The sequence below is a fragment of the Antechinus flavipes genome, chromosome 2 (genome assembly GCF_016432865.1).
Source record: "Antechinus flavipes isolate AdamAnt ecotype Samford, QLD, Australia chromosome 2, AdamAnt_v2, whole genome shotgun sequence".
Lineage (NCBI taxonomy): Eukaryota > Metazoa > Chordata > Mammalia > Dasyuromorphia > Dasyuridae > Antechinus > Antechinus flavipes.
Window position 1 is genome coordinate 235,331,382 of NC_067399.1, and position 24,705 is coordinate 235,356,086.

At 39.9% G+C, this 24,705-nt stretch overlaps 1 protein-coding gene across 4 annotated transcripts in view; it reads left to right on the top strand.

Annotated features, from left to right (window-relative positions):
- Nucleotides 1-14,190, top strand: part of LOC127548893 (somatomedin-B and thrombospondin type-1 domain-containing protein-like) — a 29,334-nt gene extending 15,144 nt beyond the window's left edge. For 2 of the 4 annotated variants that reach the window (XM_051976554.1, XM_051976556.1), the window contains 4 exons: nucleotides 3,912-4,106; nucleotides 7,455-7,533; nucleotides 12,265-12,441; nucleotides 13,815-14,190. In XM_051976554.1, the coding sequence (XP_051832514.1) occupies nucleotides 3,912-4,106; nucleotides 7,455-7,533; nucleotides 12,265-12,441; nucleotides 13,815-13,932 (569 nt within the window). In that variant the 3' untranslated portion in view covers nucleotides 13,933-14,190. Of the gene's footprint in view, nucleotides 1-3,911; nucleotides 4,107-7,454; nucleotides 7,534-12,264; nucleotides 12,442-13,814 lie in introns of those variants that run through there. The other 2 variants (XM_051976555.1, XM_051976557.1) reach the window with 2 other exon arrangements.
- The last annotated feature ends 10,515 nt before the right edge of the window (nucleotides 14,191-24,705 follow it).

Here is a 24,705-nt window from a genome sequence, read left to right on the forward strand (position 1 = left end):
GATCTTAAAGATCACCTAGTACTCTCTCTTCATTTTATTGAGGTTCAAAGAAACTTGACCGAGTTCACTCAGCCACTACATGAAAAAACCAAAATTCTAGCTCAGGTTCTGTGACTCCAGGTGCAGTGTTCTTTCTATAGTACTACACAATTCCTACTCTGCTGAAGCCTCAGTTTCCTTGCTGGTTTTTTTTTTTTTTTTAAATAAAGGACCTGGAATGGGTGATCTTCAAGGTACCTGTGTGTCTATATGTGAATTTAAACTTGTTTCAGAATGATTGAACCTGAGACCTGTGTCTATATGTGAACTTAAACTTGTTTCAGAATGATTAACTTTCAGAGAAGCAGCAGCACAGTGTAGTGGAAAGAATATTGCTTCTGCACCAAGGAAATCTGATTTTGTTTCCTGCCTCCACCACCCAATAGCTTTGTTACCTTGAATGAATCATTTCTGAGATTCAGATTTTTCCTCTCAAATGATTTACATTGCTTTCCTATTAGATAGCATTGCTATTCCTATTTTGGGGAAAATAGTTTATAAACCTTAAATGCTATAGAATTGTGACTATTGTTCTTATCTGGAAGCTTTGTTACAGCCCTTCTAGTTCTTTCTCTTAATTTTACTAAGGATGGAAATGAAAAACTGTTGGCCTAAGGTGGGCTGGGGAGTTGGGGGTTGGGTGGAGGAAGGAATTATCTGAGATCACAGAGTAAGTTAGTGGCAAAGCCAAGACTAAAAACCCAATCTTGTGACTTCCAGTCTAGAGCTTTTCTGATATACTGGGGTAATGCCATTTACTTTGCTAATAGTTGCAGCTCACTGAACAATAAAGCTGCTTCCATGGAAATCTTTGAGAATTACACTAATTTTGGAAGCTCGACAAATGGCTAAATGCTGGGGTGTCCAGGCTGCAGACAGTCACAGCTGAGAAATCATAGCATTTCAGCTGATTAATGGTCTTTTGAGTTGACCATTACACAAATAATCAGAATATGTATGTTCCTTGTGAATTTTTGCCTAGAAAATAAAATTAAAAAGCTGGATTTTGGTATGAGGAGTAAAATATTTGGACTGGGAGGCTGAAGTTATGAGTTCTAGTCTCTGCTCTCTCACTAATGCTTCGTGTGATTTAGTTTTCATATCTGTAAAATGAGGAAGTTGGAGTAGATTAACTCTAAGATACTTTAGCAATAATAAGGATAATTCACATTTCTAGAACACTTTAGGTTATAGAAAGTAAGTAATCTCCATCAGCTTTAGCATTCTGATTTGGTTCAGTGAAATGAGCACTAACTTAGACTCGGGAGATGTGAATTGGGGTTTTGGCTCAGCTACTTGACAGTAACAGAACTTGAGGGAAATGACTTCCTCTTTCTGAGTTTCCATTTTCTCATCTGCAAAATGGGAGTAAAGATAAAACTTTGTGAAACTACCTGCCTCTCAGAATTATGAGGAAAGTGGTTTGTAAAATACTATATGAATATAGCAATGATGATGACTTATTTATGATTCTCATCTTGCAGAGAAGGAAATAAAGAATTTCCTCACTAGCCCCAGGATCAATGCAGCTTCTTATTTGGAAGCTGCAAGAAGGTAAATACACATCTGGTCTGGAGCCTAGACATCTCCCTGTAGTGCTGGGGCTGAAATGTTTAGGGCCTTCAGACTGTTATCAGTTTAGGACCCAGCATTTGCAAAGATTTTTGTTTAGATGAAGTCAGTATTTATTAAACTTACTATATAACCTACTATATACCAGGCACTCTGCTAAACACTTTACATATATTTCACAACTCTGGGAGATAGGTATTGTTATTAACCCTATTTTGAATCCATAGATGAAAATGCTCAGAAAATAGTGCTGAATGAATAGGGAGGAGAATTGAGTCTGACTGAGAGCCACCCCTTGGCCACTCACTCATTGTGTAACCTGGGATACTTCTTAAGTTGTCTGAGATTCCCTATCTGTAAAATGTCTTTGGGGGGAAAGCAGGGATCATTGTTGGCCTACTTGATTTCTAAAATCTTTTCCAACTTTGATGGTCATAATGATTCTTGTGAGCTAGGGTTTAGTTAATAGAAACAATAGTATTAAGAGCACTGGTTGAAGTTTACCCTGGGGAAGAGAAGGCTCAAGCAAAACGTGAGAGTTATCAAGTATTTGAAGGGCTCTTATGTAGAAAGAGGGATTTGATTTCTGGTGATTGACCCAAGAAGGCAGGACGTAGAGTAGTGGGTTGAACTACTGGTTTATGGATCATAGATTTAGAGAAGGAAGAAATTTTTGAAGTAAAATGCAATACCTCTGGAGGTCTTAGAATTTAAAGCCAGAGGGGACCTCAATGAATTTTTTTGTTCCTCTTTTACCAAGTTGTAGATTTTTTTTTTTATGCTTTTCTTGCATCACTCTCTTTTCTTTTTTCAATTTTCCATCTTATTAATTTTTCCATCCCCTCTCTTATTAAATTTCTTTTTTTCCCCAATGCAAATGCCCTTTAAATCAATGTCTTTTAATTTACAAATAATCAATTTAATCTTTAATCAAGGAATGACTAAACAAAGTGTGATGTATAAATATGAGATAATATTATACAGTATTATGAGAAATGAAAAAATAATCTCAAGAAATTTAGAAAGACATAAACTAATAAGGAATGAAGTAAGTAGGACCTTGAAAAACATCTCTTATTTAATTTTTAAGATCCTTTTTTAGTTCTTTCAGGAATTATGTTTTTTGGGGAGGCCTGAAACCAATTCACAGTTTTTTTTTGATATTTTGCATGTAGCTGTTTTGATAGTGTCTTCTTCTGAGTTTGTGTTTTGATCTTCCCTGTTACTATTGTAATCTTCTATTGTAAGGTTTGAAGGGAGGTTGCTCATTTTTCCAGACTATTTCTTGATTTTTAACTTTATGTTAAAATTGGGTTCTGTTCTTGGGATGAAGGGGGCACTGTCCAAAACTTCAGGTTTTTTGTGCTGCTGTTTTTAGAGCTAGTTCTGAAGGTCTGTAAGTTTTCAGTTCTTCCAAAGTGGTATGATCTAAGCAGAGATGTGGTTATCCTTCTTCTGACTTATGTTTTGGTTTGTGCGTGAGCAAAATCTTCTTTTCCTCTATGAAACTTTGACCAGGGTCTCTCCTCTAACTTACCTTGGAACTTTGACCCAGAATTAATTATGGGCAATGTAATAGGATCCTGTTCCAGTGCCCTTGGAATCTCCTTCTGATCAGTTATCTAACCTCACAATCTGTGGGATGAGAGCTGAGAATTCAGACACCCCCACTGATTCAGTCATCTCCACAACCTGCTCTTGACTTGCTTGGATGGGATCCGAGACAGAACTTTCCTGCCAACCTTCTAAATTGTTTTGGACTAGAAAATTGTTTCACTCATCCTATTGCTGGTTCTGCTACTTCAGAATTCATTTTGAGGCATTGTTTTAACATTGTTTGAATGGGAATTTGGGAGAGGTCAGTTGGGTCCCTAGTTTTACTTCCCTTCCACTTGTTTAGATATGTTTGGATTAGATTACCTCTGAGATCCTTTCCAACTGAGATTTTGTGTTTCATAGGTGATAAAAATTATAATTAATGTTTTAATTTTGTATATATTTCATTTTATACCATCTAAACTTCTCATTTGTTATCTCACTTGATTATCTCAATATTTCAGTGAGATATGCATTGTTATGCTTGATTTACAAACTGAAAAACAGTGACATAAAAAATTTAAGTGACCTGCCAGATCAGTTAGTAATGGAGGGAGGACTTGGAACGCAGTATTTTTTCCATCACTGCATAATCCTCTCTGGGGATTAATTTGGCTCAGAAGTCAGAGAAAGGTCTGGAAAGGTCTGGAAAGGTCTGGAAGGGATGGGAGAGTCACACCATGAAACTCTGTTTGTTCTTACAGCTGTGACCTGCGTGGTGTCAGAGTGGAGTGGTTGGAGCCGGTGTATTGAACCCTGCACTGTCACTTTTCGAGTTCGAAGGAGAGAAGTTCTAAGAGAGCCAAGGAATGGCGGTGGTCCGTGCCCTGCACTGGAAGAGAGGGCTGGTTGTGTGGAATACTGGAGTGATGAGGGTGTGGAGTGCAAACAGGCCCTGAGTGAGTGCTAGAAATGGGCCAAAGAGGCAAGATGTAGAGTCAAATCTTTTCTAAAACAACAAGTTGGGGAAACTTTCAAAAAGTCCTAAGGGTCTGGGGAGATAACAGGGTATAATGGTCACCAATCTCCCTGGGCTTCCTTTAAATCCCAACTAAAATCCCACCTTCCACAGGAAGCCTTCCCTAACTCCTCTTAATTCTAATACCTTTTCTTTTTTAATTATTTCCAATTAACCCTCTATCAAGCTTGCTTTCTGTATATTTGTTTGCTTGTTATCTCCTAGATTGCAAGTTCCTTAAGGGCATGGGCTGTCCTTTGTATCTTTTTGTATCCCCATCTCTCAGCATAGTGCCTGGCATATAGTAGGAACTTAATAAATGCTTATTTATTAAGTGATTGATAGTGAATAGAGTGATGAACTTGAATTCAGGAAGGCTGGAAATGAAATAGCTCTGTGACCTTGTTCAAATCACTTATCCTTTCATCCTACTTTCTCAAATAGAGGTAGGAATAGCACTTATCTCATAGAATCATTAATATGAATAGCATGCATTAATACAGCACTTTACTTATCTTATCCCCTTGATCCTCACAACAAGCCTGTAAAGTAGGTGCTTTTATCATTCTCACTCTAAATATGAGGAAACTGAGATTGAGATAGATCACATAGTGAACAAGTATCTGAATCAAGATTTGAACTCAGATTGACTCTCAATCTAGTTCTTGATACATTTTACTTCTTGCCTGCCTGCTACAGTAAGGACCTAGTAAAATAATAGCACTATATAAATGTGAGCCATTATTATTACCATTATTATCAACCCTGAGGGCAAATGGAATTTTAGACTTGGGAAGATCCCTAGAATATAGAAGTATAGAGCAAAAACAGAACTTATATAACATATAAACAGTATAATAGTACTGAAAGGGCTCTTAGTGATCTTAGGAAAGAATGATCAAATTCTCTCATTTTATAGATGTAGAAACCTATAGATGTAGGTCTGGAAATTGACTTATCTTGAGACGTACATCTAGTAAATGGCAAAGCTGGGACTGACTCCAAGTCCAGAGGTCTTTCTATTCTAAGATAGATCTGGAGGACAGTGCAGGCAAATGAATCTCTAGAATCTCAGTTCTAATGTCTTCTAGTTTTACCTGCCCAATAAAATTTTGAAGCTCTCTTTTTTTCCTTTTCCTCCCCCTCTCCCTCTCCTTTTCCCTTTCTTTCTCCCTTTCCTTCTTCCTCTCCCCCTCCCTTTTCCACTCCTTCCCTTTCTAACCCCCCTCTTTTCTCTCTCAAAAATAGTCTTTACTCAAGAGTCAAGAAGACCTGATTCTACTTCTAGGTATATCACATACTGGCTATGTGTTCCTGGGTAAGCATTTTCAGGGCTCTGACTAACTTTTTAACATCCTAAGTTGCAAAGAAGATGTTACCCTGCACTATAGAAGGAATCTCCTTCTTTGTGAACTTCTTTAATGTGAGACAATCAACAAAACAATAAATCAAGCCTTGAAATGTAATATTTTCTGATTTCTGATGTGTAAAGGCTCACACTGAAAATTTATGTTAGCTTTCAGAAGCCTGTTTGAGCTTATTCTAACATATCTTTGGTTAGAAAGAAACTCAGAATCATTAATGTCCAACTTTTACCTGAACAGAATTTCTCTCCACAACACTCTGAGTAAGTGATCATCCAAGATTCCCTCAGCTGTATCTCCATCCATTGACATCCTTCATGCCTGAGAGCCAAATATGAGTTCTGTACCCCTAAAATGAGATTACTTTGAATGGAAGAAAAAAATTACAAATTGAAAAATGACATCAATTGTAGCCTGCATTTAAGTTTTATACAAGGCAGATAGATTGGGGACAAGACTGTCCTAAATTCAGCTTGCTCTAGTCTAATATGACTCACTTATATTATTAAGTAGTAAAAAGAAGCAGGAGAGATCACAGCTAGAAAATTGTGTACTAGGAGAGGCACAAAGTTTGGATATGATTCAGTTACTGCCTTGTGGCATTCACAGTGAATTGTGATAGAATGAACACTGGCTTTGTTTGACTTTTGGGCAAATCCCTTAGCTTCTGAATCTTGGTCTATCTGACTCGACCTTTATTTGACCATCTTGACTCTACCCTCTAGGATTACTTGATTCTAAAATCAGAGGTGGACCAGATGACTTTTAAAGTTTCTTTCCAACTCTATGTTCTAAGGTCTAAATCCATTCTAACTCTTCTGTAAAATGTGTGATTATAGGGCCAGATGGATTTTAAGGTTCTTTCTAGAATTAAATCTTTTTTCCCTTTCCCCCAACTTATTATTTTTTTCCAATTACATGTAAAGATAGTTTCCAACATTCATTTTTGTATGTTTTGAATTACAATTTTTTTTTCCTTCCTTTCCTTCTCTAAGACAGTAAGCAATCTGATTTAGGCTATTAGTACAATAATATTAAGCACTAAATATATTTTTTTAATATTTAATTTTCTTTATAACATTTTAAATTCCAAACTGTCTCCCTGTCTCTCTCTCCATCCTGCATTAGAGGTCATAGTTTGACACAGATTTATAAATATATATATAAAACCATACTATACATACTTCTTTTTGTCAGTTCTTTCTCTGGAGATGGATAGCATCTTCCTTTGTAGGTCCTTTGTAATTGATTTGAGTATTTGCAGTACTCATAATAACTTAGTTGTTTATAGTTGTTCTTTATACAATATTGCTATTACTGTATACAATGTTTTCATGGTCCTGCTCATTTCACTCTTCATTATTTCCTGCATGTCTTTCTTTGCTTTCTTTAAATCAGACAGCTCATCATTTCTTTTAGCATAGTAGTATTCCATCACAATCATATACCACAACTTGTTTAGCAATTCCCTAATGATGGAAAAACCTTCAGTTTTTAATCTATCATTAAAGTTTTGCTCCAATGAGCTAACCATAGAAATCAAACTCTACTGCAGAGATGGCATTTAACATTGTCTTTCTTAAAGACACTTCCTCTAATAGCTACTTTGGGTCTTTTACCTATTGCAGCCCCTATGATGTACTGAAACCATTTTGAGCTTTTGGAAGAATTCACCAACCTCCTATAAAATGGCTCTCAGATCATCTCCCTCCTCCTGTCTCCTTTGCACCTGTGCTGATTAAAAACCTGCTTGCTGGTGGGAGGAATGGTGAGCCTAGACTTTGGATTGTTATTATTTTTTTAATGGATTAAATGCCAAATTGGACTAGCCTCAGTACTTCTGCAGATACTTCTCTGTTGTACTTCAGGAGCCCTGGTTGGGGGCAGTTACTCATTCAGTCCTGTTCTTTCTCTGGCCCCCACAGTCCCAGCACTCATAACCACTGGGGCCTTCAGGACTGGGAGGAAAAAGAGGGCCGTGGCCCTTGAGAGAAAGTCAGCTGGGTAAGTAGCATGAGAACGGGGACCTAGGAAACATCTCTTGGGGCTAACCTTGGGACACGGCACTTCCTTTCTGAGTTTAGTTTCCCACTTGTAAAATGGGGAATGATAATCCCTGCCCTTGTTTACTACATGGAATTGCTGTGAGGTTCGAATGAGGTAGTATGTGGGAAGTGTATTTAAAACTTAAAACCCTTATGTAGAATTTAGTTACTTCAAAAGGTCCACCATTTTACTGATCTGGGCACTTTCTCTACAATTCAGACCATCACTCCTTTACATCAGCTTATTATAAACAAACAAACAAAAAATCATTCTCTGGTGACCAATCTTCAAGTAGTCTTTTTATAATTAGCTGGGCTGGGCCTTGAGTGACATGAGGCAACATGGTAGGTCCATTATAGGGCTCATTCTCCAAGACTTTCAATCTTCCGGGGTTATGCCAGAGCTCATATACTACTGGCAAAAGCTTCAAGAATTGGGGTTATACAGATGAAACATGGAGGAAGTCTGTGATGGAGAATAAAAGTAAGTTAAAAGAACAAGAAAAACAAAGCCCAATTTTCATCTAGTTCTTGATCTTCTGGAAAATCTTTCTAGGACTTCTTGTTTCCTTGCTGAGTCAAATCTAATCTCTATAATGGAAAGTGAACTGGACTGGAGATACAGGAAAACTGGGTTTGGATCTCAGCTCTGATATTTACTAGCTTTGTGACTATGAGCTAATCACTTTAGTTCTCTCAGCCTCAGTTTAGTTGCTATAAGATCATATGAGATAACATGTAATTACTATTATTGTCATCATTATTATTCTTACATTCTAAAGTCTCTTCCAGTTCTGACACTCATTCCATAATGTTAAATTTATAAATGCTTGTTTCATTGTTTTTGTTATGCTCATGTTTTCTATAAGAGTCATGAAGTCAAAAGAGTATCATCTATGAATGTAGTCAGACCCTATTAATTGATAATAATCCATCCTCATAGAATTTAGAGTTTACAAAGTTATTCATTTGCAAAGTGGAAATAAAAATACTTGTACTTCCCCCTTTATCAGGTTGTTGTAAGGAAAGGATATTGTTGACCTTAAAGTCAACATGGAAATACCCATTATTGTTTTTGTTAGCCAGTTTTTAGGTGGTGCAGTGGATAGAGTGTTTGGCATAGAGTCAGGAAGATGAGTTCAAATCCCTCCCCAGACACTTTCTGGTTGTGTGACTCTGGGATTAATCTTTGTCTCGGTTTTTTCATCTGTAAAATGGGGATAATAACATGGTCTACCTCCCAGGTTTGTTGTCAGAATCAAGTGAGATAATAATTTAAAATGCTTAGCACAATGCCAAGCGCATGGTAAGCATTATATAAACGTTAGCTATTATTGCCATTATTTTTCCTGATTTTAGGAAAAGAAAGTATTCTGCACATGAGATTTTGTGAGGAAAATTGTCTTTATTCCATCCAAAGAGCACTTATTTAGTGCCCATTATATGACAAACAGACAAACAGGCACTGTGCTAGGGACTGGGAATACAAAGAAAAAAATGAAATTGTCTCTGCCCTCAAGGAGCTTGCCTTCTCTTGGAGGAAACAATGTATACTTAGGTAATTAAATATATCATATATACAATGTCATTTCCCTGAAGAAAGTGCTAGCAATTATATGTCTCCAGTTTATGTTAAGAGAACATGCTTATTCTTCATACGTGTAATGGGTATCACTTTTCTTGTCTTCTCAGTGGATGGGAGAGAAGGTGAAAATTTTCCCATTAAAAAAAAAAAAAGGTTATTTGCTCTCTGGGAGGATGCTGGCTTTGGCTAGGAGGGTGTCTCTGAATTGCCTTTGGTTTGGTGTTCTGCAGCAGAGATGTCAAACCCATGGCCAACAGATTACATGCTGTCCAAAATGCTCTGAGTGCTACTGAACCAGTTTAAAATGTAAGTGGGAAAATACTTAATGAAACAAAAAGAAATACAATAAAACACAGATAACATTGCATTTTAAAACTAAATTACTATACAGCTGCAGGGATATTTATGTATGGTTTAATGCCTGTGTTTCTGTTTGAAACAGAAATTCTCCAGCACAGACTGGGCCAGTCGGGGGAACCTTGTCAGTGCCCCACAAACTTAAAAAAAAAAGCGCTATTGATTATTTCCTCAGAGGCTCCTGCCACTAGAGGGCACCAGATACACATAGTCACAGGTGCATTGGTGGGAGGGGCAGTTTTCCTCTTTCTTCAGCAGGGGGCGATATTTCCAGTCTTCCTTTCCTTTCTTTCCCATCCTCCCCACAATAGATCTTCACAAAGTTGAAGGCAAATAGAAATTTTGGAAATAGAATTACATTTAGATGCCTTAGGACAACTTCTTGGATAAAGATATCCAGTGGAATTTTTTTTTTTACAGTAAAACATCATTTTATAAATTGAATCATCATTCCCCCTAATTGGAAATTTTTATAATGCACATTTACTGAAAGCAAAGCAAACCCGTGTTTTCTTTCTTGGGCCAATGACTCCATTTTTTAAATGTTGAAGCCTAGAAAACAAACCTTAGTGAATAGTAATGTACATATATATATATACATATTTTTTTTTTTGCGTGTGAAAATTCAAGTTTCTCAATGATCAAGAATGGTAGTGATTATCATATGAGTTTTAGTTCAGTTGCTGTTAGTTAAGTGGTAGAAATAAAGAATGGAGTTTCCCCACGAAGATTTATGTGGATGCCATGGCTGATTAAGTAGAGTCCATCTCAAAAGTAGTGTAATTTAGTGAGAAAAGTACAGGATATGGACTTACAGGAGCTGGATTCAAATTGTGACTTAATTATTACTTTAAAATAATAATGACTGGCAGTTATATATTACTTGAAAGTTTACAAAGTGCTTTGCATAAGTCATCTCATTTGATCTCTCTAGCAACCATGTAAGGAATATACGACAAATATTATTATTATTATTTTATACATGGGATACTTGAGACTCAGAGCAATAAAATGACTTGTCCACAGTCACATAGCCAGTAAATGTCAGAGTTAGCATTCCTGACTCCAGGTATAATTCTCTTTTCCTTTTGGGTAACTTTTGGCTCTCTGGCCTTCAATTTTTGTTGTTGTTGTTGTTATTGTTGTTTGGTGAGGCAATTGAAATTAGGTGACTTGCCCAATGTCATACAGCTAGCGTATATTAAAGTTGCTGCAGTTAAAAAGCTCGTAGTTGGATCTTGGGATCGAGCTGGCGGTCCCCCGCGAGGCGAGCCACGGCCTGTCCCAGCCCCTGCCTCTCGGTGCCCCCTCGATGCTCTTAGCTGAGTGTCCCGCAGGGCTCGAAGCGTTTACTTTGAAAAAATTAGAGTGTTCAAAGCAGGCCCGAGTCGCCTGATACCCCAGCTAGGAATAATGGAATAGGACCCCGTTCCATCTAGCTGATCCTAGCTCTCAATTTTTTTGTCTGTAAAAGGAGGTTAGAATAAATCATCCCTCAGAGGCCCTTCCAGTTTTAAATCCTATACTCTTAGCAATCTTGAGATGTTTTGCTGCCTAACTATCTATTGAATAAATGGGTAGAGACAGGACACTCTGGTTGAAAGTGTCAACCATAACATTATACAATTAAGCTTTATCTCTTTGAGACTTTTGAGTTTTAAGCCTTAAAATTGTAAATAAGATTAGATGTAGGGGAAGAGGAAACATCCTAAAACCATTATCAGTCAATATCCTTAGTTATTTTTTAGTTTAAAGTTTAAGTTTAAAGACTGTTAGACTAAGGCCTAGGAAATTAAGCTCTAATTCTATTACTATTATTATGTATAACTTTAGATAGTTTCCCTTTTATTTGGGCCTCAGTTCTGTATAATACCCATAAAATGATGGATTTGTGCTAGAAATCTCTCCTAGCTCTTACTATTCTCTACCCTGTGAATAGAATGGAAAGCTGTAATGGTGGCAACAGGAGTCAAGAGTGTTGGACTTCAAGTCTGGAAGGCTTGAATTCAATTCAAATCTTTTCTAAGATAACTTACTGTCTGTATGATCATGTTAAGTAGGTCAATCGCTTAAGGTCTTTTAGCCTCAGTTCCATCACCTGTAAAAATGGAGTTGATAATATCACCTAATTTATGGGGTTGTTGCAAGGATCAAACAAGATAATAGATAAAGCATTTTTCAAATCTTAAAGTGCTACCTGTGATGATGATGTCCTAAGATCCTTTCCCTTTCAAATGTTTTAAGTTCTGGGGTACATTCCATCTCTGACATTCTATATTTCATATCATCAGTCAATCAAAAGTCTTTATTAAACTCCTGATTCATATTCCAGGGACTTGATAGGCACTGGGAATACAAATACAAAGGCAAGAGCAATCCTACCCCCAAGGGAATAGCATTCTATTGAGAGAAATATAATACGTTTACAGTTATATGGTCCCTTTACCTTCTCACATTAAGTATTCTCTGTTCTAAGGTCTTTTCCTGTTCTGAGTTCATGGTGAGCAGTTAACACTAACCTTAGCAGGGATTGTTAGGAAAAAGAACACAAGCTTAAATAGTTTGTGGGGGACAATGACATAGACAAATGAGAGGAAAGAGCCCTAATGAGGAAATAGGAATATAATTAAATTTTTTTTGTTGCTCTGATTGGTGGGCTAGAAGTGGGAATAGTCTCAGATTGTATACTATTGTTGCTAGTAAATATGGTTGTATGTATGCGTGTGTGTTTCCTTATGTTGGCCACAGGTATTGTGTCATGTTCGAGCTTGTGACCATCACTGTGGGCTGCTTTCAGACAAGAGCCCCCTACACTCAGTGGATGAGGTACCTCAGCCAAGGGCACACGGTCTGTGTGTTGTGTGAGCCACCTGCACTGGATATGAGAAGCCTTCGGTGCTATGGGGATGGTGAAGGATCCAAAGGGTGAGATACTAGGCCCTAGCGCTGGGTGAGGAGTGTGTGTGTGTGTGTGTGTGTGTGTGTGTGTGTGAGACGGAGACAGAGACATAGAGAGACACACACAGAAACAAAGGGAGAGAGAAGAAGAGAAATACACACACAGACAGAGAGGGAGGAAGAGAGAAACACAGGAAGTGGGAGAAAGACAGAGGAGAGACAAAGAGAGAGAAAGGGAGACAGAGAGAAGGAGGGAGGAGAGACGCACACACAGACAGGGAGAGGAAGAAAGACAAAAAGGGAGAGGAAGAAAGAGACAAAGAGAAGGAGAGAGGGAGAGACAGAAAGAGAGGGAGGGAGAAGGAGACAGAAAGGGAGGGAGAGATAAGAGAAAGGGAAGGAGGGACAGACAGAGAGAGGGAGGGAGGGAGGGTGAAAGAGGGAAGGAGAGAGAAAGAGAGAGACAGACAGAAAGAGGGAGGGAGAGAGACAGAGAGAGACAGGAGGAGACAGGAAGAAACAGGGAGAGGGAGACAGAGACAGGGAGATGGAGGGAAAGGGAGGAGACAGAGAGAGACAGAGAAGCAGAGAAAAAGACAGAATCAAAAAGGGGAGGTCAATCAGATAGACACAGAGAGAGATGAGGGAGAAATCATCCCTCCAGGTTCATAGTGAGCATGAGAAAAGGAAGCTACAGGAGGGTTGAACCAAGGCCTATGGATAGAATTTACAGAAAGGAAAATAGTGGCTTACTATTAGCAAGAACTGAGGTTTAGAGCTATCTAATAAAGGAACTCACTGACTTGTGAAAGGAACTTTTCCTGGATATTCAGCCAAGCCTGATGTCTACTTCTTAGAGAGGTTGTAATGGGGACTCCCCTTTTAAGGCGGAGGTTGGAGTTTCACCTCTATCACCTTCGTTGGGTCTCAGCGTCCTCATCTGTAAAATGGAGGGGTTGGACTACATGGTTCTTTTGAGTTCTAGAACTATGATCTTGAGGTTCCTTCCAACACTGAGATTCTATGTCCTAATATTAGTTCTAAGATTCTAGTTTCTTAACCCCTATCTAGCTCTGATATTTTTATTTTTTTATGGGTATTTCCAGCTCTAACCTTTGGTATTCTTTGTCTAAAGGTTTTTTTCAGCCCGGACCTTCTTCTTTTTTTGTCTTAAAGTTCTCATTCTAAGGTTCTCTCCATTTCCGATGTTCTTTGCTTTTTCATTCTCTGATTCTGAAATGTAGATTCTTTGTTGGTTTATTTCCAACTTTTCTAGCCTTGGGAGATGTAGATCCCTGTGAAATGTATCCAGATGGCCTTGAAGTGACCCTGCCAATGGTCAAACCAACATGCAGGTGCTTCCCCTTGAAGGTTTATGTTCTGTGCTTTGTTCATTGCAGGGACCAGCTGCTTCAGTGGCAGGCCGTTGGCAATCCCAGCTGTAGAGGGACCTGGAAGAGATTTCAACAGCTGGAAGCCTGCTCCTGCCCTGCTGTCCACAGCTTCCTGTTTGTTTAGGGGCCATGAACTTCTGCTATCCACCCACAGAGAGCCTCTGAGCTTTGGGATAATGGCAGACAGTACTCTCTCCCTACCTTTCCCTCTCCCAGACTGAAAACACCCCTTATTTTACATTGTGGTCATGTGAAGTCATAAAAAACACTGGAACTCTCCACCCCCACTCCTTTTTCTCTTTTTTTTCCTTCTGTTCTTTTCTTTACACCAGTGCGGCCTGAAACATTACTGTAAAGAATAAAGCTGTTTCAGAGAAACACAGCTCAGCAAATTTTTCTTTTTGTCTAATAGAAGAAAACCAGACTGAGAGGTAATGTTGGCCTTTTGCAAAGTCCTTCATCTTAACTGGGGCATGCAGAGAGTGAGTGTGAATGAGTGAATGAAGAGTCGAGATCTTTTAGCTGCCCTGTCTGGTACCTCCAATCTGCCTGCCAGATCCCCATCCCCTGATTTCAGGTGGAAGGTCAGAATCCTATAAGAACTTGCTAGCAAGATGGACCACAGTGACCTATGCTGATGAGGTAGGTCTAGAGCGAGGAAAAGACACAGTCCTAAGAGATTGGCTTCTGTGCGTCCTCAGACTCTATTGAAAGGATTCTTATTTTTGGTTTCTATTTCTATTTCCCATTTCTATTTGAATTTTGGTCTCCTTGCTTTAAGAGATGAACATGGGAGAGGAGTCCATTCTAGGCACAGGAGGACGGCATGAGATCAGAATAGGATCGAGGAATAGAAAGTAGTTCAGTTTGGCTGGAATTAAGAGTACAGGAAGGGAAGGAGTATGAGACAAGGTAAGAGAGCTAAATCAGAGTCAGATGAAGGAGGGTCTTGAATGAATGAGAGCAGAGTCCTATTTTATTCTGTAGGTGATGACAACCTGAAGGTTTTTTTATGGAGTGACGTGACTGATCATGGAGGTGCTTTAGGGCACTTATCTGGGAAAGGGGGTAAAGGATAGATGAATGAGTGAAGATCAGAGGCTGAAGCAGGGAGATGAATTATGAAGTGTACAAGGGTTACTGAAGTGGGCTGAGAGGAGGCAATCTCCCTGAATCTTGGAGTCTTAAGAATGGCTCTGTCCTATAAGACATCCTGACAAGTCATTCCCAATCTAGCCTCCCCTTTTCTGTCCCACCTCTTTGAGACTTCAGCTCGCAATCTCTCCCAACCCTATCTATCTGCCTTTTCTCTCTGCCCTACAGCAGCAAGGCCTCCTGGGGGAGCCTTGGGCTACAAGAAATTCAAGAAATGTGTATTGAACTTCTACTGTATATAGCAGGGGTTAAAGTTTTCCTACTCACAACCCCCTTTTCACCTGAGAAATTTTTGCATGACTGCAGGCATATAGATATATGAAATAGGTATACAAATCAAACATATACGGATGATGTCATAAAATTTATTTCATTATTTATTTTTGCCAAAAGGTAGGTTTGTTTATTTAGGAGAAAAGTTACAGACAAAAATGAAGAGGTAAAATAGACACCAGAAGTGGCAAATAGGAAATAGCAAAAGGGTTTTCAAGGAAAGGAATTTAGAAGAATCCATTAAAGGAATATGCCATGAGGCCTGGGCATTCCATTGATTGACAGGTTATATCCACAGAGGAGTTTAGCAGACTAACCAGAGTTAGCTATAGTAAGGAGAAAGATGCCATTAAAGGGAAGACACTATGAGAGGGAGAGAGAGTACTTCATGGCTGGATTAATCCTGGAAAGGTCTTAATAAAGATCTTATTGTGGGCACATCTTTTATAGGGGAAATACAAACTTGGGGATTTCTCAGGGAAGGAGGGAAAGTACTAGGGAAGGATTTGGTAGTTCAAAAGGAGGGATCAAGGAGGAACCAGATGGAACACATCTGGCAAACCAGGTCCCAGCCCTATCTAAAGATATGCTAATTAATAATGCAAAGGTTGTTTGAAGATGCCCAGAGATTTGAGAGATAGACAATGGAGGTTGATAAAGAATTCTAAAGAAATATAGTTTAAAACAAATTTTTGGTATACATATAATGCATATTCATAAGATAGATGTACTTGTTTATTTTTACATACCATTAAGTCTTAGTGGAATATTTGATAATGAAGGATGAAGAGCATTTAGAACCTTTTACAATTGCCTAATTTTTCATGATCCCCCATATTCAGTTACTTGACTCTGTATGAGGTTGTGTCCCACAGTTTAACAAGTTTTGGTATACATGACCTTGTTGTGCAAATAACAATGAATGAGATGTAATTCCTGCCTTCAAAGAATTAATAGTCCAGCAGAGGAAATTGCTTATAGAAAGTTTTTTAAAAAGGATTTCAATTTAAAATGGACATTTTTTTTTTTTAGTAATTAGCCCTCAGATTGAAAACGATGTATTATCTTTATCTTTGCGCTCTCTCTCTCTCTCTCTCTCTCTCTCTCTCTCTCTCTCTCTCTGTCTAATATTCTTTCTCCTGCTCCCTACCTGCTATAAGCTTTGTTTAAGTTAAAAATTCTGCATTCTTCAAGGAACTTCTTTCTCAACATAATTACTTCCCTTTGTGATAACCTACAGTTTTGCTCGCTCTCTCTCTCTCTCTCTCTCTCTCTCTCTCTTTCTATGTTTCCTGATTGGGGCGCTACTGTAGGGCATAGAGTCTCATGTTGGACACCTCTGTCTTAAAGTTCCTTTAGGAATTGTACATGTTTAACCTATACTGGATTACTTGCTGTCTAGGGGAGAGGAGTGGTGGGAAGGGAGGGAAAAAAAATTTGCAACACAAGGTTTTGCAAGGGTGAATGTTGAAAACTTTATTTTGAAAATAAAAAGCTATTTTAAAAAAAAGTAAAGTTCCTTCAGGGTGCCTTCTCTGATCCTTGGAGGGAAGCAATCTCTCTCTTCCTTGAATATCATTTATAGTTTTGCCCTCAACTTTCCCGTGCATTTATCCTCATCTTCACTGTATCAGTTAGATGTATATTTGTCTTTTCTGCTATTAGATTCTAAGCTCTCTGAGATTTAGGACCATCTTTGTATCCCAAGTCCTCAGCACAGGGCCTTTATCATAGTAGATAATTAATAAATATTTAAATTGGATTGGATTGCCCTGGGTTTCCAGAACTAAGAGGGATTCAAAGGGAAACCAATAGCTCAAGGCAAAAGAAGATAGCCATATTAAATTATATCTGGTCATGTATGGAAGCTTGGTGAATGAGGCTGATTCCCCAGCCTGGACGGCAGAGAAGGATGGTCTGGGTTTCCCCGGTGACCTGGGGAGAACATGCACCTTGTAGCTGTCCAGCATCACCACAGTCTGGACCCGATGGAGGAGGCAGTGTGGGTGGGGATTTTCAGAGCTACAGCCCTAAAGGGTGTATCATTGAAGAATTAGGCAGAACATGTTGCTCGTTAATTATTGGCTCTTAATTACTGGCTGGGGATTATTGTCCTCAGGTAGTCATGGTCTGTCATGCCCCGAGGAGGCGGCAGCGGCAGCAGCAGCACCAGTAGCAGCTTAAGCAGCATCACTTTCTGCCCTAAAATGCATCTATCAAGTCCATTTATTCCCATCTAGACCTAGAAGGGACTTAGGGACATCTAGTGTGAATGAATTCCTGAAAGGGCAGTCACCAGAGTTCCTTGAATTTTAAGGTTCCTCTCAGCTTTAATGCTGTTTTGTATTTTAACGTGCCTTTCAGACCCATCAGTCTGAGTTCTAAGACTTCTTTCTGTTCTGACCTTTTATATTCTATTTCTAAGGTCCTTTCTAGCTCTGTCTTTGCTTTCTTTGCTTTAAGGTCCCATCCAGCTCTGTCATTCTCTATTCTAAGATCCCTGCCAGGTTTAACATTCCATCTTCTAAGGTTTCTTCTCGCTCTGACAGTCTCTGATTCTCCCCATGAATGCATATTGACTCAGTCTAGCCAGTGGTACCATCCAGGTTTGTAGGATCAGAACTCCTCATGATGGATCTGCTACTTTTGCAAATTTCTGAGCTGTCAGACACCAGACCGTCCCTCCCTGCCTCACGTACAGTACAGCATGTGATGAGAGATCAGGACCTGATGGTTTCCTTGTACATTACAAGCATGCACAGTCTATAATTGGCTCCAAGTGAAATGATCTCATCTCTGAGTACCAAAGAGGGAGTGGCAGGGCTGGGGGGATGGTGGCTTGTAGCTTGCCTTGCTGCATCTAACTAACATAATTTGTGTCTAACATATCTTTCTGAGGGAGACAAACAGACAGAGACAGAAACAGAAAGAAAGAGTGAGAGATAGAGACACACAGAGAGAGACAGAGAAAGAGAAAGACAGAGACACAGAGAGACAGAGAGTGAAAAAGAGAGACAGAGAGAAAGAAAGAAAAAGAGAGCACAGGAGGGAGGAAGGGAGAGAGAAAAAAGAGAGAGAAAGAGGAAGGGAAGGAAATGAAAGATAAAAGCAGGGAGAGAGGAGAGAAAGAGAAGAGAGAGGAGAGAAGGAGAGAGAGAGAGAGAGAGAGAGAGAGAGAGAGAGAGAGAGAGAGACAGAGAGAAACACAGAGAGACAGAGAGAAAGAAAGAGAAAGAGAGAGCACAGGACGGAGGAAGGGAGAGAGAAAAAAGAGAGAGAAAAAGGGAGGGAAGGAAATGAAAGATAAAAGGAGGGAGAGAGGAGAGAAAGAGGAGAGAGGGAGAAAAGGAGAAAGGAGAGAGAGAGAGAGAGAGAGAGAGAGAGAGAGAGAGAGAGAGAGAGAGAGAGAGAGAGAGAGTCAGAGTCCCGTCTCTGGAAGACAGCTTAAAAGTTCCAAGAATGGCCTATTAATAAATAACGAGGCTCCAGTGTGTTGGGTTTGAGAAGAAGGCATTCTGGCAGGCTTCAAGGCCCCTTTTGATACCTCAGACACATGGAAGGTGGTCCTACCACATCTTAAAACTTGCAACTCTAACCCCAAATGATTAATTCTTCCAAACCCTGCTGTCAGATGTAGCAGAGGGAGGTGAGTGTTTGACCAATCCTTTCAAAGGTTGTCCGTTTATGGATTCTTGATCAAGTTATGTGGTCAGTTTCTGCTCCGCCAGCGACCAGCTCAGCTCTGCTAAATGCCCATACATTAATTTTACAATATATCCCTAATCATCTCCAAAAAGCTTGTCACGGCACCATCTGTGCAGCATTCGTCATTGCTGCATTACATAAGAGTCAAGACATTTTTAAAGAATGCAGCTACATTTAGGAATTGGAGCGCAGGAGATATTGGAGACCGGCACTCAGGTTCCTGAACTCTGGGAGATAGCTGGTCATTCCTGTGGGGCTAGATTCCCAAAGTTCTTTGGAAGCAATCCAAAAGTCAGAGTTCCTGGGGGGGCCTGCATGAGGGTGAGGTCGCTCTTTTGGCTTCCTCCGCCTCTTTCATCCTCCCTCTTTTTTCTTCCTTCATCCCAACTGCCTGCTCTTCTCTCATTTTCCTTCTCTTTCTTTGCTCTTCCCTCTATTTACCCGTGGCTTTTTACTCTCCTCCCATCTCAATTTCCTCTTCAACCTTTAGCTCAGATTTGTTTTAACTTTGTATCCTTCTCCATAATCCCTTGTTCTCTCTCCTCTGTTTTGCTTCCTAGCTCTAGTCTCTCTCTCCATTATTTCCCATCACCCTTCTTCCTGCTCCTTTTAACACAGATTCATAGAATATCCTAGCTGAATGGGACATTTGAATCTCGAAAGACCTAGAAGGGACTTAGGGACATAGAAAATCATAGATGGAAGTCTCTTAGAATATAGAATGTTAGAACTGGAAATGACCCTTAATATTATTGCATCTAGCTACTTCATTTTTAAAAATAAGGAGCCTGAGATTCAAAAAACGGAAATCGCTTTTCTAAGGTTGAATAATTGGCTGGTGGTTGGCCTGGGACTGAACTCCATGTCTCATAACTTCCAGCTTAGTGTTCATCTTTGTCCTCTTGTTTTTTCTCTTCTCCTCCTCTTAATAACTTCTTTTCTCCATCCCCTCTCACCCTTCTTCTGTTCCCTTTGCCCTTTCCTTTTTGTTCCTCTATCTTCTTGTCATCTTGGTGACTTTCCATCTCTCTCAGCTCACATTCTGTCCTCTCTCTCCATTTTTTCTTGTTTTCTGGAAGATGCAGAGATCCAGGTTTAAGGCCTATGATAGTGAGACTTATAGTCTCTTCTGGGCCTGAGAATCTGGACCAGCAGAAACTATTCGGGCAGCTGTTTTCTCCTGCCAATCTCAAAGACATTTCAGAACAGAGTTAAATTACTGTCTCTCTCCTGGGATATTTGTCTTTCCATCTATAGTTTCTACCTTCAGAACAGAGCTTGAACCTTCTTGGTAGTTGCGGGGACCAAAATGGACAAAGCTCTGCCCAACCTTACTTGAATAAACATGAGGCTGCAGAAGACAGCTGCCTTTAAGCATGGATATTCCCTTTTTAAAGGTCCATTTCTCCTGGATTCTGGATTCTGTGTTGCAAAGCTACTTCTGGGCACAACATTCTTATGTTCTATGTTCCAAGGACCTGTGAAGATCTGACATTCTATGTTGTATGTTCTAAAATCCTTTTTACCTCCAACGTTTTATGTTCTAAGATCCCTTCCAGCTCTGACATTCTATGTTCTAACATCCCTTCTAGTCTTGGCAATTACTATTCCTTCAAAATGACTGAGTTTGACTCTAGGTTTATGGGATTAGAGCTATTTTTATGGATTTACACCTTTTTAAAAAAAATTTGATATCAAATCTCCTGGTTGCGGGTAGGTGGGTGGACAGCAGCTGTATCCAGCTTTGGTCTCATCTTGGCCCCACAACTTGACTCAACAAAAAAGTGATCACCCCAATAATTTTAGTTTCTATAAGCACTATGCTCTGAATATATCTTGTACATCCCTGCTGGCAGTGATCTTTTTCCTCTTCTTTCTTTAAAAAATACATTTTATTGATGTCATTTGTCTTTATATTACATTCATTTCCTATTCCCTCCCTCTAAATGAAGCCCTCCCATTTGACAAAGAAAAACAAGCAAAAAATTGATACAAAAGTCTTATCTGACTTTATAGATGATAGTCTGTCCTTGTAATCCCCCACCTCTCTGAAGGTTTTTTCTTACTCTGAATGCAGCTTCCTTTTAGTGAGCTCTTTATTTATATTGTTCTAAGCATTCTGCATATTGGACTTTTGGTTCTGCTTTACTTTTTCCTTCATCAATTCAAATAAATCTCTGAGATCCTCATAGCTGTTATTTCTTACTGCACCATAGCATTTTTCAGTTATTTCTTGATTGATGGACACCTAGATTTTTTTTTTTAGTTTTTTTTTCTGCTATAAAGAGTGTTGCTATGATTATGTTGCTACATATTTGACCTTTGTCTCTGACTCTGATGCTGTGTCCTTTCTTTTGATTGGAATTTCTCCCTTCTTACTGAAATCCTTTCCATCCTCCAAGGTCTAACTCAAAGCTTCTTAAACTCTGCGTCACGACCCCATATGGGATTACATAACTGAAACTGGGGGTTGTGAAATTATGATTTATTATTAGTAAATGTTTGATTTGCATATCTATTGTATATACCCATATACCTGGGGTCATGTAAAAATTTTTCTGGCCAAAAGAAATTATGAGTAGAAAGAGTTTAAGAAGCCCCAATTTAGCCCAAGGTCTATATCTTTCAGGAAGCTTTTCCTGGCCCCCACTAGCCCATGCTGATCTTTTCTTTTTCTAAATTTCTATAACTTTTCTCTGTCTTCTCTTTACTGCACATGGTTTTTAATCTTTTTTTTTCTGCTTACGTGTCATCTCCTCAATAAAGCTGAGCTCCCAGAGGTCAAAGACTATATTTTGTTTCTCTGTCTCCTCTGGCCCTAAGATAACCATTGCAAATAGAGGATTCTTATTAATCATTCATGGATTGACCAAGGCATGGAACTTTACAATTTTAGATGCTAACATGTAGGGGTGAACTCAGTGTGTGCTGGTAAATGTTTAACAACTGACTCTCCAAAACTACTAACTTTCTCTCTATCACTTTTTTTTTTCTTTTTGTAAGGTTACAGGGGTTAAGGATCTTATCCTGGGTCACACAATAATCTGAATTCAGATTTGAATTCAGGTCCTCCTGCTTCCTGGACTGGTGCTCTATCCACTGAGCCACCTGTCTTATTCTATAGCTTTCTTAATTCTGGACAGGTCAGGCCCTCATTTACATTTGCCAGTGGAAGTGCTCCTACAGATAATTTAACAATTGGCTCTGTAGAGCCAGTATGACCTGGCTCTAGCACACACCAGAAGCAGCTGGTGGTAGAGTGGATACAGCACTGGGCCAGGCGTCAGGAAGAGCTGAGTTCAAATTCAACCTCAGATACTCATTAGCTGTATGACTCTCACCAAGTTATTTAACCTCTCTCTCCATCATTTTCCTCAATTGTAAAGCGGGGATAATAGTAGCATCTTCCTCTCAGAGCAGTTGTGAAGGAAGAGATAATATTTGTGAAACACTCAGTACAGTGCCCAGCACAAGCAGACGCCATGTAAATGCTTGTTCCTGTCCCCTGTGAGATGAGAGTGTTGGAGGGGACGGGCGTAGCCATTCATAGTGAACACAAAGTCACATACCCAAGGAGCCTTAGATCAGAGAGTGGAAGGTGCTTTCAAATGTAGAACATCAGAGCTCAAAGAGACCTTTGAATGTAAAAGGTCAAAGCTGGGGAATGTCCTTAGGAATTAGTCAGTTTATTCTTTCCTCATCTCATTTTTTTAAAATTAAAAAACAAAACAAAACAAAAGTGGGAAGTAAAAGGACTTATCCAGAGTCAAACAATGATTCAGCGGCAGAGTTGGGATAAAACTTAGGTCTCTGGTCCCCCGGTCCCGTTTTCCTTGCAGGATGTTTTCCTTTTGTTCCCTGCACTTGGGGCTGCTCCTTTGGTACAGACCAAGGCCAGATGTCAGATAAGGAGGCATGGGCTCTTGAACCCACACCACTTTCTAGAATGGACCCTGCAGGAGCCCCAAGGCTCGTCTGGGGGAGCACAGGGTGAGCCGGGCTGAAAGGAGGCCCAGGCCTGTAAACAAGCCAGCCAGCTGGGTGCTATGGCCCTGAACCAGGGACTGTTTACGAGAGATGACAGCTGTTCCCATGGCAACCTTCTGGGCCTTTCACCAGCCAATGTCAACACGAGGAACAGCTGCCTTCCTGGACCCTGGCAGCCAGAGCCCCTGGGGTATCTTGGGATCTCTTCTGTCAGAGCCTGTCCCTTCCTGGGGGAAGGGCCCTGGGGATTGCAGTGTGTGGGGAGTGGTCTTTTGGAGGGCTAGCTTGGGGGGAAGGGGCCAGGGGCCTCTAAATACCCAAACTCAAAGGTCAAATCTCAGCGGGGGTCACCAAGAAGAGATAAAGGAAGTTCTAGGCAGTGGTGGTCCCTGTGGGTGGTCTTGGGATTGGGGGGCCGAAAGGGGGGTGCTGTCAGCCTGGAGGGTTGTGGGGGGAGGGGCTTTGTCTGGCCGCTGGCAGAGGTCATGTTCCTGGGAGCTGTCTGAAGGCTCCGGGTATGTGTATTTCTGCAATCTGTGTGTCTCCTCAGTTCTAGCTCCCTGCACATGAAAAATAATTTGTGTCTATAGTGCTTTATCCATTGCACCACCCACTTGCCTCGTTATATAGCTCAAAGACTTTCAACCTCCTCTCCTGCAAAATGGGCACGTTAGTATTTGCTCTGTATTATAAAGTATGATAGAGATAGGAACTATTGTAATTATGTGTGTTCATACATACATTCACATACAGACTCATGTGCCCTAGTGGGTAGAGGGCTAGGTCTGGAGTCAGGTAGAAATCAGTACAAATCTGACCTCAGACTCTTCCTAGCTGTGTGACACTGGGAAAATTGCTTAGCCTTTCCTCATCTATAAGATGGGGATTATAATAGCACCTACTTCCCAGGTTTGTTGTGGGGAGCAAATAAGGTAATTGCTTAGCACAGTGCCTCATACATAGTAATGGCCATATAGATATTTGTTATTATTGTTGTTTTCATATGGATTCACAGGTGTAAGGAAATGTTCATTCATGACTGCCATGAGTGAAGTGATCTTCCCACGTGGGTTAGTCATTTTCCCAGGATGCCACGTGATTGGTCATTTTGGGGGCTTCAAGATCTACCAGCTTCTTTCGCAGAACTTGGGGAACATATCCCAGTCTTCTCTGGTGTAGCCCCAGGTTAATATTTTTAAAAAATTATTATTTTTTCCTCAATTACATGAAAAAACAATTTTTAACTTTTTTTGAGTTCCAAGCCCTCTTTCCCTTTCTTCTTGAGAAGGCAAGCAATTTGATATAGATTCTACATGTGCAGTTATGCAAAACATATTTCCATATTAGCCATGTTGCAAAAGAAAACACAGACCAAAAAAAAAAATCCCCAAGAAAAATAAAGTTAAAAAAAGGTATGCTTCGATTTGCATTCAGACTCCATCAGTTTTTTCTCTGGGGGTGGATAGCCCAAGCTAGTATGCTGAATGAGTCAGGGCAGTGAGAGGGAAGAGGGAGGGAGCTGATACCTGTCTTCTTCCCCATCCTAGAGAAATGGGTCCAATTGGCCTCTTCTCTCATTTAACTTTTCCATTGTCGTCCTATAACACGTCATCCCCCTCTGTGTTTTGGCTGGCTTCTCCATCACCTCCCTTCCAGATTCCCCTTTGAGACAGAATGGAAGAGAAAGTTATTTTTCATGTGCCAGAAGATAAGGTCTCTTTCAGTTAGAATTGAGGAGACACAGTGATTCGAGTGGGTGCCAGCCAGCTGAGAGTGA